This window comes from Magnolia sinica, chromosome 1 (assembly GCF_029962835.1).
Source record: "Magnolia sinica isolate HGM2019 chromosome 1, MsV1, whole genome shotgun sequence".
Classification (NCBI taxonomy): Eukaryota; Viridiplantae; Streptophyta; class Magnoliopsida; order Magnoliales; family Magnoliaceae; genus Magnolia; species Magnolia sinica.
Genome location: NC_080573.1, coordinates 15,364,162 through 15,377,126, shown reverse-complemented (window position 1 = coordinate 15,377,126; position 12,965 = coordinate 15,364,162). Strand labels below are relative to the sequence as shown.

Sequence of the window (12,965 nt, the reverse complement as noted above, 5' to 3'; positions counted from 1 at the left end):
CATTCACCTCAATCGTTTGTTCGAATAGATGAATTATGTATTTATATTTCTTTTTTATTTATTTCTTTGGTTATTTAATACTCTGTTGATTGTAACATGCCATACATTTAAATATTAATAATATCGGCATTGTTTAGCCTTCTTTTATTTGCCTGTACATTTTTATTCTTTTGAGAAATATTGAACCGAAAGTACTACTGAAGGAAAAAGTCTTAAGTCTATAAACTCACTTCTATTATAACAAGGCAAAAGGAATTCATTTGAAGGATTAACCCTCACCTTTTTCACAAATCGCCTGAACATTTAGCATAATCGGTAGTTGAGAGGATAATTGAATCATGTGTCCAATCTTCAATCTATCCATCTCAATGGGAAGAAACACCAGCCATTCAATCAAACCTTGAGTCAAGTAAACTCTCACACACCTATGTATTATACCCACACACAAAACCGAATATAGGCTGTCATTCACATGCATGGTCTTGTTTGATTGAATTGGCAATAACAACCACAACCGCAAGAAAGAAAAACATTGGCACCTTGTAACAACTTAAGGCGCACGTTCCATCAAAGCCATCTAAATGGCAGAGCCACTTCTGATCAAGCACATACCCGAAATAAGATTGGCTAGATATCACTAACCTTAGCTTAATCGGCATTTGTTGGTCTTATACTAAAAGATCCACTTTATGGCCATCAATTGGTCAGCTGGATCATCCACTTTATAATCTATCAACAGTGGACCCACGATTCGAACGGCTCATATTGAAGTAATAATTTATAATAACTAGTGTACAATAATAGTCAGCATGAAGGAGGATTTCGTACCCTATATATATCAAAAGGGGAGTTAGCTGATACTCGGCTGCACATGACACTTGATAAGCAGGCACTTTAGAATGGTAGATGTGACACGCATTCACTCATATCAAACTGTTTAAATTGTTGAATGCAACGTCAGTAAGTCACAGTCGAAAAATTATTTTGGTTCCACAATCCCAACCTATGATTCGTGGACTCCTATTTGTTGAAATTGGACCATTGGATATTTTCCATTTTTAACCGCCCTATAAATGTTCAAAAATCTAACAAGAAGAAGATGACGGGTATTTTACTAAAAAATTCCTATTGATTTGAATTTTACTAAATAGCGACCAGAGGAGCTGATATTCTATCTTCTTGGCATAAGAAATTACATTATTACCCTTTTTTAAATCAAGTGGAGAATTTAAAATTGTGGGGCTCAAGTGGTATGTGTCTCACATCCAACCCATCAAACAAATGGAATTCAACATAGTGAGGTGGGCCAATTCATGAAAAATATATAAACTACTCAAAACATCCCATTTCAGGTGTAGCCCATATGATGATTTGTTCAGCTTGATTTCTGTTTCTACAATCACCATGGTAAAGTGCATGTGTACCATCACCATGGTAAGGTGCATGTGTTCCTATGGTTTGGATGTTATACACATATCATGTGGCCCACAAGTCTTGTTTTTCACTACTTCATAAAAAATATTAGATAAGGGTATTTTTGTATTTTCATTTTTCAATAACCAACTGTCCACTAAGCATTGTTTGGTAAAATGTCAATTCCTGAATTTTGCAGTAGAAATCCTTAAAATAAGATAATCCAATTACCAATACTTTTAGTTTATGATACACCTAAACTAGTATTCATAAAAAGGACAACTTAATTTGAATTAGTTCCACCGACACAATTTCTACGCAATTTATAAGTGCCTGCGTATCTATCACATTCTGCCGGAGTATCAAAGTCTTCTATTATCAAAATAATTCCTTGATTAATCAGAAGAAAAATCTAACAAATGAACGATACGCCAGAGATAGTTCATAGCCATTTTTAAAACGATGGTGATGCGTCTCACCTGGATGTGGCAAACATGTGCTGCTATCCAACCATTCGAATTGTGGGCCAAATTTTTAGGTGGATCACAAGTAGAGAATGACTCTGATCAAACAATCCTAACCATCAAATCGGTGATTAGCAACTGCCACGATAAAAGTAAAATAGTGACCGTACAAATTCAAAAAGCAAGGAAAATTAACATGTTTGACATCATCTACTAAATACAACTTTTGGGTTATTCCATTAAGATAGTTTCAGCTATCTGGACGGTCTGGATTACCATGCAATTAAGCCAAGTACACGGTACATGAGTCACCACCACTTTAGATGAACTATTGTAAGAGTCTAACCCTAGTCTCTGTCTCTTATAAATCTTCTTACTCTCCCTTTCCATTTGAAATCCCCGTTTCTCAACAGAGACTCACGTCGCACCAGCTCTTTGTCCTTACACCACTGTTTTCAACGATTCCCTTTCATACATAGAAGAAAAAAAAAAAATGCTTCGCAGCGTTGAGAAGATGACCATCACTTCCCCTCATGAATGGCCACACCAGGTCCGTTCATTTCCATATGCCCCATCTCTCTCTCTCTCTCTCTCTCTCTCTCTCTCTCTCTCTCTCTCTCTCTCTCTCTCTCTCTCTCTCTCTCTCTCTCTCTCTCTCAATAATTCTTTCTACATGTTCCTTTTGTTTTCTAGCCTTTGGCTCGGAATATTTTTGTGATATTTACACTTACATCCTTCTCATATCTTTCCTTTCTCTTTTACTTCTCTCCTTCTATTCAGATATCAGTAGCTGAAGAAGCTGCAGCCGCTGCGATGCCGTCATCGACCGCCAAGATCATGGAGAAACAAGGCCAAGATCAGGCACTCAAGTGCCCGCGCTGCGATTCATCCAACACCAAGTTCTGCTACTACAACAACTACAGCCTCTCTCAGCCTCGCCACTTCTGCAAGGCCTGTAAGCGCTACTGGACTCGTGGGGGGACCCTCCGGAATGTTCCCGTCGGCGGAGGGTGTAGAAAGAACAAGCGAGTCAAGAAGCCCGCTTCGTCAGATCCACCGTCGTCGCTTCCTCCACCACCACCTCCTCCTCCCCCTCAGATCCACGTCTCCAGCGCTCCAAATGGCATAAATCCTGCCTTCTATGGCCTACCAAACGCTCCTCCAGACATTAATCTCGCGTTGCCGAGGCTACTTTCAAGATTAGCAGGTCCAAATGCAGAAAACATGCCGATATCTCACTCCGGCTATGATCTCCAACCTCACTTTAATTCCATGTGGTTGAATTTTCAGCCATCAGCTACAACTAGTAGCGCACTCACCGACGATTATCGAGCTGGGTATAACCCAACCCAGATCCAAGATCCAGTCTCTTCACCTTCTCATTTGCCAGATTATTCTCTTCTCGGATCATCTACTTCTTCAGCTGCTGCATCTCTAATCACTTCCAGCTTTCAGCAGCAGAAGCTTGGTTTGGGTTCCAAAGACACCCAATCCATTAACGACTTCCAGGTCTTCTTGCCCTTTGAAGACCTACAAATGGCAGCAACCAACGGGAATTCTGGGATTATGAAGGGAATCAAAATGGAAGAAGAGAGCAATGTGATGAGCAACAAGGCCAAATGGCATATTCCTTGCGATAATCCTTTGGAATCAGTCGGAATGGATTCATCTGCTTATTGGAACACAAGCATGGTTGGTGGGTGGCCCGACATTTCCAGCTACGGATCATCAATTACACCCATGATCTAGTACAGGTTCTATTTATCATCCGATCCACCCTTCCTCCTTGTATTAGGTTAGGCTAAAATACAAGTTCAAGCGTCGAGGCTCGGATTCTTTTTTTTTTTTTTTTTGGTAACATATCGACTGGGAAGTGATTGAAATTGGATCTTAACAAAGACTAAGGTAGGAAAGGAATTTGGATCGGAGAGATCATGTCGGTTGCAAACATCAACGGCGCGCAGCCCATTTTTGTCTGGCAGCACGGCAAGAAACCGTTTGCTCCGAGAGGAACCTCCGATCCATTTAAACTTTTCCCCTTCAACTTCACTTGTTGAAGGGCTTACTTTGAGAGAAGAATCATTGAAGAAGAAGACGGCGACGTTTCCCAGTCTAGTAAGTTAGCTTTTTAATTGTATATATATGCATGACATACCCTTTTCATATCTAATGTATTTGTTATGTAGGTGATTGGGTTTATTGGGGGGGTTTACATGGATAGGAGATAGGTGTTGGAGCTTTTTAGGGGACTAATAAGCTGTTTTTTTATCTTCTCGTTTGGGGTTTTGTGGTAAGGGCTTTGGTGTAATAATATCTTTGTAGGGTGAGATTTGATTTTCTGTAATGTGGGTGTTTGGGTCTGTCATTGTTCTAAGTTTCTTAACCTTGTTTTTCTTCAGATTGTATAAGAGAGATTGGTTGGTTTTCATTATATCCACTTTCCCTTCAAACCCAAGTAAGAGCTGCACTCTTCTTTACTACTTTGAAAGGGTATGTGAAAGAGATGTAGGCATTACAGATTTCTCCCTTGTCTTTGGCCGGCACCGGCATTTTTGTCAGCGTCGCTGTTCAGGATCGCCAGCAAGTGTCTCCCCAGTGGGACCCACATGCCGACATGGTCCAATAGCGGACCCAATAATCATGCTGAAAGGATGATCCTGACCATTGAAAACTTTTGGCCATATAAATCAACTGGGAGGATCATTATATCAGTCATATAACTGTACGGTGTGAATCGTTCTATCGGTTTAAAGTTTCTTGATGTGGATCATATAAGATATTACCTAGAGGATGGACAATCCTGATCATTGGATTATCTATGCATGGGGCCCAATGGATCAGGGTTTTCTGATCATTTATCAAGATCAGAGTTTTTCAAGGACCTTGGTAGTTGGTACAGGTAAGATGTTATTAGGATATCTATATTTCCACCCACACTTTTTTATATTTACATACAACCATTTTTCCATTTTTGGCATTTGTAATAATACAAAATGGAAAAGTGGGGTACGAGCAAATCATCAGGAAGGGTGTAGATGTCAGTTTCCAGCAATTACTGGCCATATATACGACCATGGTTTTTTAGATGCGGTTCTTATTTGTACCATCTCAGGGTGTATTTGGATCAGATGAAAGATTCCTATGTTGCATGTACGGTTCGTTTGGATGCACAACTGAGTTGAATTTTCAACATTTTAGCTTCCTTTTAATTTGGAGCAAGGTTGGAAAAAAAAAAAAAAAATCGTCCGGGTCGACTCAGCTGGAACTGGAACCAGCTTGGCCAGCTTTTTTCTCTTGGGTCTACCAAAGTTTGTTGTGTCGACCTAATGGACCCACATGCTGAGATGATCTAATGAACCGAATGGTCCCGATTTTCGACACTACTGCTGGTAGAATGTTGAAGTAACTTTTTTAATGGCTCGTATTTAATTCTAAAATCAAAGGCAAGGATCATTTTGAAGTGTTACTTTTGAACCATGGCTCATTTAAGGTAGTACTGAGAAGATGAAAGGTTCCTATGATCGGACCATCTCTATATGTGGGCCCCAAAGGGTGACAGACGATAAGGATAAAAAATAACTCTTTGAGGGTTTTCTACTTCCCCTCTCTCTCATGGTCATTCCTTATTCATGATATCTCATTCTTTTGGTGTTTTTTGGACATTTGAATTCGATGAGCATTTATACTAATCAACTTCTGATATCTGTAACAAGTGTTGAATCAATAAGAGTACATTTTAGTATTGCTTGCAGGTTGTAATTTCAAGTGTACAAAAGCATTCAAGAGATTGCTGCATTGAGCATTGAGGATACAGACCTTTGACATTGAAGAATACATTTTAGTATAGTGTTCAAAGAATTTCCTTTCCCATGTGGCAACTCTGGCCCACCAGCATGCATTGGCCCCTCGGGGCCCACCTGCAAAGACGATCAGCTGATCAGAGCAGTCCATTGTCTATCTTATTGTGGATAGCCCACAATCCAATAGCCAAATTACAAGGTGGATTCTGTCCAGTGATTTGAGAATTGAACCTCAATGGGTGAACTACACAAATCAATGGTGAGAATCATCCATTCAGTAAGAGGGTTTTACTGTAACCTATCCATTGTGGTCCCACAGATACAGGTAATCCTGATCATTTGTCTACATGGGTCTGTTTAGAAACTTGATGATTTGACTCATAAGTCAACCAGGCCGCCTTGACTCGAAGACTCGATTTGATTCTAGAGGAAAACATGTATTTCCATGGGTTTAAGAAGTGATTAGACCTATCTTAGACTAAGTTACCAAGTGAAAGATGTATGACTTGATCGATAAGGTGGCCAAATAACCCTTGATCATCTCTAAGATTTTTTATTTTTTTTTAATTTGTAATAAATAAAATAACCTCACACAATTGGATAAAAAGATTTTTTATTTTAATGGCTGAAATGCTACCAAACCAGGTTACATGAACACTTGATTAGCATACAATTTGAATTATGGAAAAAACGTCTAATTTTGGTTATCGTAATCCGTTGGTCGTGTGTGATAAGCAACACATGGCCTCATCCAATTGGTTATTGCAAAGCCATAGAACCAAGTAAAAGATATGAGGAGGGACTCTAATCCTCCTTATCATATTATATGAGGGCCAAGTCAATACTAAAAAGCCCATGTCTTTATCAAGCAGCCTAAGAGTCAGGCCAGCTTCTTCATTTAGAGACTCTTTTCCTTCCTTTAATTCTTAATACCGTTACAGGCATTGCTAATTAATGAAGCTTTAAATAAGCCACTTGCAACTAATAGCAAAAGATTCCAATGCTTCAAAAACACTAAGACAAAACAGAAACCTAACCCAGACTCCTATCTCTTTCATAGATACTTCTACTTGCTAACATCTTACAGGACACGACTTCTAGACAAATAACTCATTCCATTAATTCTTTTTCAAGTTTTTAGGTTGATCTTTTTATGATTTTCTTGGTTTCCTCATATTTTCTAACTTCTTTCATCTTGTCGGCTATTTTTGTATTAGTTCATACATTTAGTAATGGTTTTTACAACATCCCATAAGCTTCTACATGCTATGTGGGATTACCAATCATCAATCGGGGTGCTTCATTCAATAATACTATTGGAAGCAAGCAATGGTAGATGCCAATAGGATGATTGTAACCCATTAAATGGGGTTAATTTGTTACAACCGCTCATCGTCTACAGGCTATAGATCACATGGTTAGAATCATCAAACCAGAATACTACTTTAGAATAATAACTACTACGAAAAGTGAGATCTATCTAGCAGAAGTTTCAAGATGATGATCGGACATATTTTGTTTCTCTGCTCACCTCCACGGTGTATTTTTCATTCTAGTGATAACATATTTAGGATCATCCAATTGGCATGATTTTTGCATCATGACTTACCCGTAGTTGTATGAATAAATGAACAGTTTATATATATTCATAATTGGGCATCACATTCATCATTTAAAGCGTTGGGGAGGCTAATAACATCCCCGTGAAGGCGGGGACATTATAAAATCTCTTTAATAGTATATCTTTATATTTAAAATGGATAATTTTCTGAGTATTTAATATCAACTTGTTCTCCTTTTCATTGTCTTCATATGCAACTCATTAGACTTTTGAGTTGGAGCTGCCTTCTTTCTCATTTCGCTAAGAAATATTGGATGATAGTGTTATCGCGCATCCAACTAGTACCTAATTAACTACGTGTCAAGTGTACATAACATTATACTTATATTTAAAATGGATAATTTTCTGAGTATTTAACATCAACTTACTCTCCTAGTCTCCTTTTCATTGTGTTCATATGCAACTCATTAGACTTTTGTGGTCTACACATGTACATTGGACCATATTGGCCGTCATCCATTGTTTTTCTATGATGTTGATTGGTTTGATTTTTTGCATTAGTAGTTCTTAAAGGCGACCTGGATGGGTGGGACCACAGGATCTATGATCTAAAGAATCTTGAAATCTTTGCACAAAGCTAAAGATGAACGATCTACGTCTAGTTGTTCACCCAACCACTACGGGAGTAGAGAGAATGCAGTCACCCTATAATTCTACGATTAAGATGGTCCCTAGGTCTGATCAATGACTTACATCGTCTAGGGGAAGGTCGGATGGACAAAATGATATAATTGCCCCTTCCATATTTTCTCTCCGAAACTATTTCCTTTTGGAATGTGTTTTATAAGGGAATATAATTTTTCCTTTTTATAAAGGCAATTATCAGGAGATAAGGGTGGTGTTTGAATGAGTTAAGGCTTATTCCTATGTTACCCAATCTCTCTCTCCCATATATCTTTCTCTTTCAAATGTGAGTTTTAAATTCAAAAGAGAAAGTAAGGGAGTACAAAAGGAGTCAAATTGAGGGGAAAAAAAAAAGTGGGAGTCACTATTAGTGGTTGCTTACAAATAGGCCCCCCACAAGCTAATATCCAACATCTCCCACTCAATCATATTATAAGATGAGCTTAAATGATTACTACCCATTTAGCTTGTCTCATAGAAAATAGAGGTGTAAGACCAACTAGAATGATCATATGAGTGTTTGTGTACTAAATGATCATATAACTGGCACTCAACAATCCAAACTTTTCCAATTCTTATCATATTCTGCATGATCGCACTAGATGGGTTTTATCCACACATTCATTTTGCCATATTATTTTAGGGTATAAGCCCAAAAATGAAGTTGATCCCAGGCTCAAGTGGACCACACGATGGGGATTAAATACCTACTATTGAAAACTTCTTATGTGCTACAAAAGTCAAGCTGATATTTGTGTACCTACATCCAGGTCTATCTAATCTTACGAACAAGTTGAATTGAAAATAAATATCATAGTCAGCCCTAGGAAGGTTTCAAATGTAGGTGTCATTTCCAGCTTCCTAGTGTGGTCAACGAAATCATCCACCTCATTTTTGGGCTTATACCATAAAATAATATGGCAAAATGGATGGATAGTGTAGATAAAACCCATCCATAATGGTCAGGGTAGTACCCGATCCGGGTCACTGGGGCCAGCCCTTTTAGATGGTGGATGTTGTACACACTCAACATGTCAGCATTTATATACAAGTTGGATGGTAGCAATATCTTGGAATTAGTTGTGGTAACTCTATATATACTCTCTTGCTTCTTCAAAGGACCAGCCCTTCCAAGTTTGTCATCAGTGAACCTTGGAAATTAACTTTGAAAAGGAAACATAAGAAAAGTCCATGTGAGGATGGGAATGTGTGAGCGTACATTTGGTTACACAAAATTTTATAATATATGGTGCAACCAAATACACCCTAAAGTGGGGGAAAGAAAAGCAAGGAGAAGAGAAAGAAGAATATGAGATGAGTGAAAACATGAGGAACAATAAGTAAAACTACTCTATTATTCCTTATATAGTAGAAATTTAAGAATTTTCACGTTACCAAAATAGTAGAAGGAACGAAGCATCCGGTGCAACAGGATTGCCCCATTACACTGCCTTTGATCTTCTAAATTTCAACATGCCACAATACCATATGAGGATCCAAAAATGTAAAATAAATCCAAATTGATATCAATAGATTTGTAGCCGAAAATAAATGTCCAATACAAAACCTTAAGAACCAATAACAAGCCCTATGTTATTACAAGATACCAAGTTCAATCAAACAAACAAGCAACACTCCATGATTAATAAACCATTCTTCTTTGGTTTGTTTCTCCAAAGTACAATTTACCAGTATAAAAAAACCATAGAATGTAACTTGATTGAGTTGGAGTAATAAACTATCTTGATAAGAATTCAATGCCTGATCTCTTCACCTCCATGAGCCCAAAGGCATAACAACAAAGTTTCAAAAATCTAATTACTATGCACAACCTAATATATGGTGGCTATAAAACTCAATTAATTCCGCGTGTTTATTATAGCAAAGTGCCCCAATAAGGGTTGATATCAGGCAGATAGTGGGTAATCAGTCGTTGAACTTTTGCCAGGCAATCACCGGAATTTCTACTTTCAATCCTAATGGTCTATAAAATAAGATTGGTAAAGCCAAATCCGTAGATATATGGCATGAGCCCTAAAGATAATCTAATCAACAAGTGCGCCCTAATTTATGCATGGCCATACCTAAAGAAAACCCTACTAATGTGCTCATTCCTTGGACATGCTACTTCACAAAACCATGCAAAACTATCGATTTTCTATACTATTTGATAAGCAAAAGTGCCATATTGATCAAATTATATGAAAGCACTTTTAAATTATTGAAGACTGGTCTCGATGCATGGCTCAATGGTAGATGTTCTGCGTTTCAACATTAAAGTCATGGATTAATTGAGTGCACGGGGTGTGTTTGTGGGTGTGTGAAAATAAAAATGATATGGAAGCACTTATAAATTACTTAGAAATCGTGACCATGGCATACAAGTAATTTGAATTACAATGTCCAAATTGTGGGTAACAAGTTAAATGTATCCTCATAGAAAAACCTTGCTTATCTATTGATTTATCTATGAGGCTAGTGGATATTTATTGGACAGTTAGAAATGACAAATATTCAATGGTCTTATCCCAACAAACAGGTGTCCACAAATCAGAGGTTAGAATTGGGCAACTAATTTGATTTTCATACTATGTAACTGATCTGTAGGTGGGTTCCACAATTTAGTTGATTTAGTTTTGAGTGTATGTATTCCAAGTATACCATTTCTATGTGGCTGCATATCAAGTGTCATACGCAACAAGAGTATTAAATAACTCCAAAAAGAATATGATATTGGACTGATACATAGAAATGGAGCTTGTTTCCTCAACAATTATGGTATCTGGTGCATAGGGCAACAAATGTTTTACGGAAGAGTAATCCACTTAATTGCGCTCTTGGGTACCCTTGTGCTCATCGTAGAGAAAAAAAATCAGGCCGATCCAAAACTTAGGTGGGCCAAAACGCAGGGAACAATGTAAAATCGTGGCTAAGACCTCTAAATTCATATGGTGTGGCCCACCTATGTTTTTGAAATGCTCTTGACGCAGGGGAGGACGTGAGGTCGAGCACCATCTTCCTCAAGAGGATAACTATTCCGAATCCACGGAACTTCTCTGGACTCCTCACGGAGACTTCTCGAATCCACGAGGAAAGAAAGCAGAAAATAGAAATAAATTCTAATAAATTTGAAATTGATTAATGAATAATTGATAAATCCTAATGTGTCTCCTTACACCATTAATATAGGAAAAAAAAATAAACTAAAATTCGTAATTACCAAAAATAGGAAAATTCTAACTCTAATAAAAATCCTAATTCTAATAAAACTCTTCTAAGGCCTAATTTCTAAAAATAAAAATTGCAAATAAACTTTCTTTAGAAGAGTCCTAGTATAACTAAAAGTTATTTCTAAAAGGAAAGAAAATCTAAAGCTCTAAAAATATTTAAAAAATCGGAATTACTAAAAATAGTAAAATTTTTCTAAAAATTCGTTATTGAGCTGAAAGCGCGCTCTTTTTGACGAAACAGACAGATGCGACCCACTTTGTGGGTCGGTTCACCTCGGATGGCCCATTTCAGTAAAGATTGATAGGTTGTGCGCCCCGTAACGATACCCGGATCAAAAGTTATAGTCAATTCACGGTCCATCTTCTTTTGGCTCAACCATGCTAGGAACGTGTCTGTGACAGGTTCTACATCAGACCCCTCCACTTGAAAAAAACTCGTCCTCGAGTTACGCAAGAGACTTGGCACATGAGTCTGAGATAACTTCTGACGCCGATGTTCATTAGACTTTTTTTTGTACTTGGCATTAAGCTTTTGAGCCGATACGATACGTATACTCATGCTTTCCTTGACTTGACTAATATCGATTAATTCCTTCACATCTGTCTTCAAGATTTCATATTTTTTCTGATAATGTGGGCAATTAGGCGGACTTGCCCCTGCGATGGGATTAACGTAATTTTGCATATCTCGTATGGGAGGTAATTTATTAGGGAGTTCATCGAGCACAACCCCCTTGAACTCCTGCGATACTGGTTCCAAATCCTTTAGGATATTCACAGGCTCCACATATTTTTTCTCTTCAACTACTGTATATATGTCTCCCGTTTCCTCAGATTGTTTAACAAAGGCCTGTTCAGTCATGAGAGATTGTCCTTCCACTTTAGAAGTTTTGAGTTGGCTCACCGTTCCCATAGGGGTCACATGTTTTCCACTGATGAATCCTGTGGTTTGTTGCAACTCCGTTTTGACTCGGTCACCTCTCGCCGACAAATAATAGGATTTCTCTGCATAACCCTTTAATGATTGGTTATCTTGCCAATAATTTTGATTTTGTTGGAATAATACGTGATCGTAATTGGTAGGGAAGAATCGCATGCACAATAATTTCTTCATCCGCGACCACATGCGGATTGGCGCCTTCATCCGTCTCATTCGCTCGAGTTGAAGTTGCTCCCACCAATCTGAAGCTCTGCCCGTCAACTTGTAGGCCACGAGTTTAACTTTCTTTTCTTCCATTATGTTCATGTAGTCGAAGAAACGCTCGACTTTAAGCAACCAATCGAGGAAGTCCTTGAAGTAGAGTTGACCATTAAAACTAGGAAGATCGACTTTCATCTTGAATTCTTGGTCCATCCGATCCATCTGATCAATGGCTCGTCTAGGATGCTGTAAAATCATGTCGCTAGATCCCACTTTATCAGGAGTGATCCTGTGGTTCACTGATAGCGTCGCCCTACGATCAATATGATTATGAATTGTAGCAATTGTTGATGGTGGATCACCACCATGAACACGGAGTTGCCCTAGGGCCTCCGCCAAACGATCCGCCATGCGATCGATGGAAGCCTGCAGCCCTTGCATAGCTTGCCGATTCTCTCGCCGTGCTGCTTCGAAAGCTGCCGCCGTTAAAGGTAAATTCCCTGGAGCACCGCCCATGGGATTGTTGCCCGACCCGTCGTTAGAAGCCATCAATCCGAGGAGAAACCTCGCTTTGATACCAAACTGACGCAGGGGAGGACGTGAGGTCGAGCACCGTCTTCCTCAAGAGGATAACTATTCCAAATCCACGGAACTTCTCTGGACTCCTCACAG

At 38.5% G+C, this 12,965-nt stretch overlaps 1 protein-coding gene across 1 annotated transcript; it reads left to right on the top strand.

The window, feature by feature from the left end:
* Positions 1 to 2,265: 2,265 nt before the first annotated feature.
* On the top strand, positions 2,266 to 4,308 carry LOC131240863 (dof zinc finger protein DOF1.4-like). Its single transcript, XM_058239375.1, has 2 exons — positions 2,266 to 2,427; positions 2,658 to 4,308. The coding sequence occupies exons 1-2, from the start codon at positions 2,371 to 2,373 to the stop codon at positions 3,624 to 3,626; spliced, it is 1,026 nt and encodes a 341-aa protein (XP_058095358.1). The 5' UTR covers positions 2,266 to 2,370; the 3' UTR covers positions 3,627 to 4,308.
* The last annotated feature ends 8,657 nt before the right edge of the window (positions 4,309 to 12,965 follow it).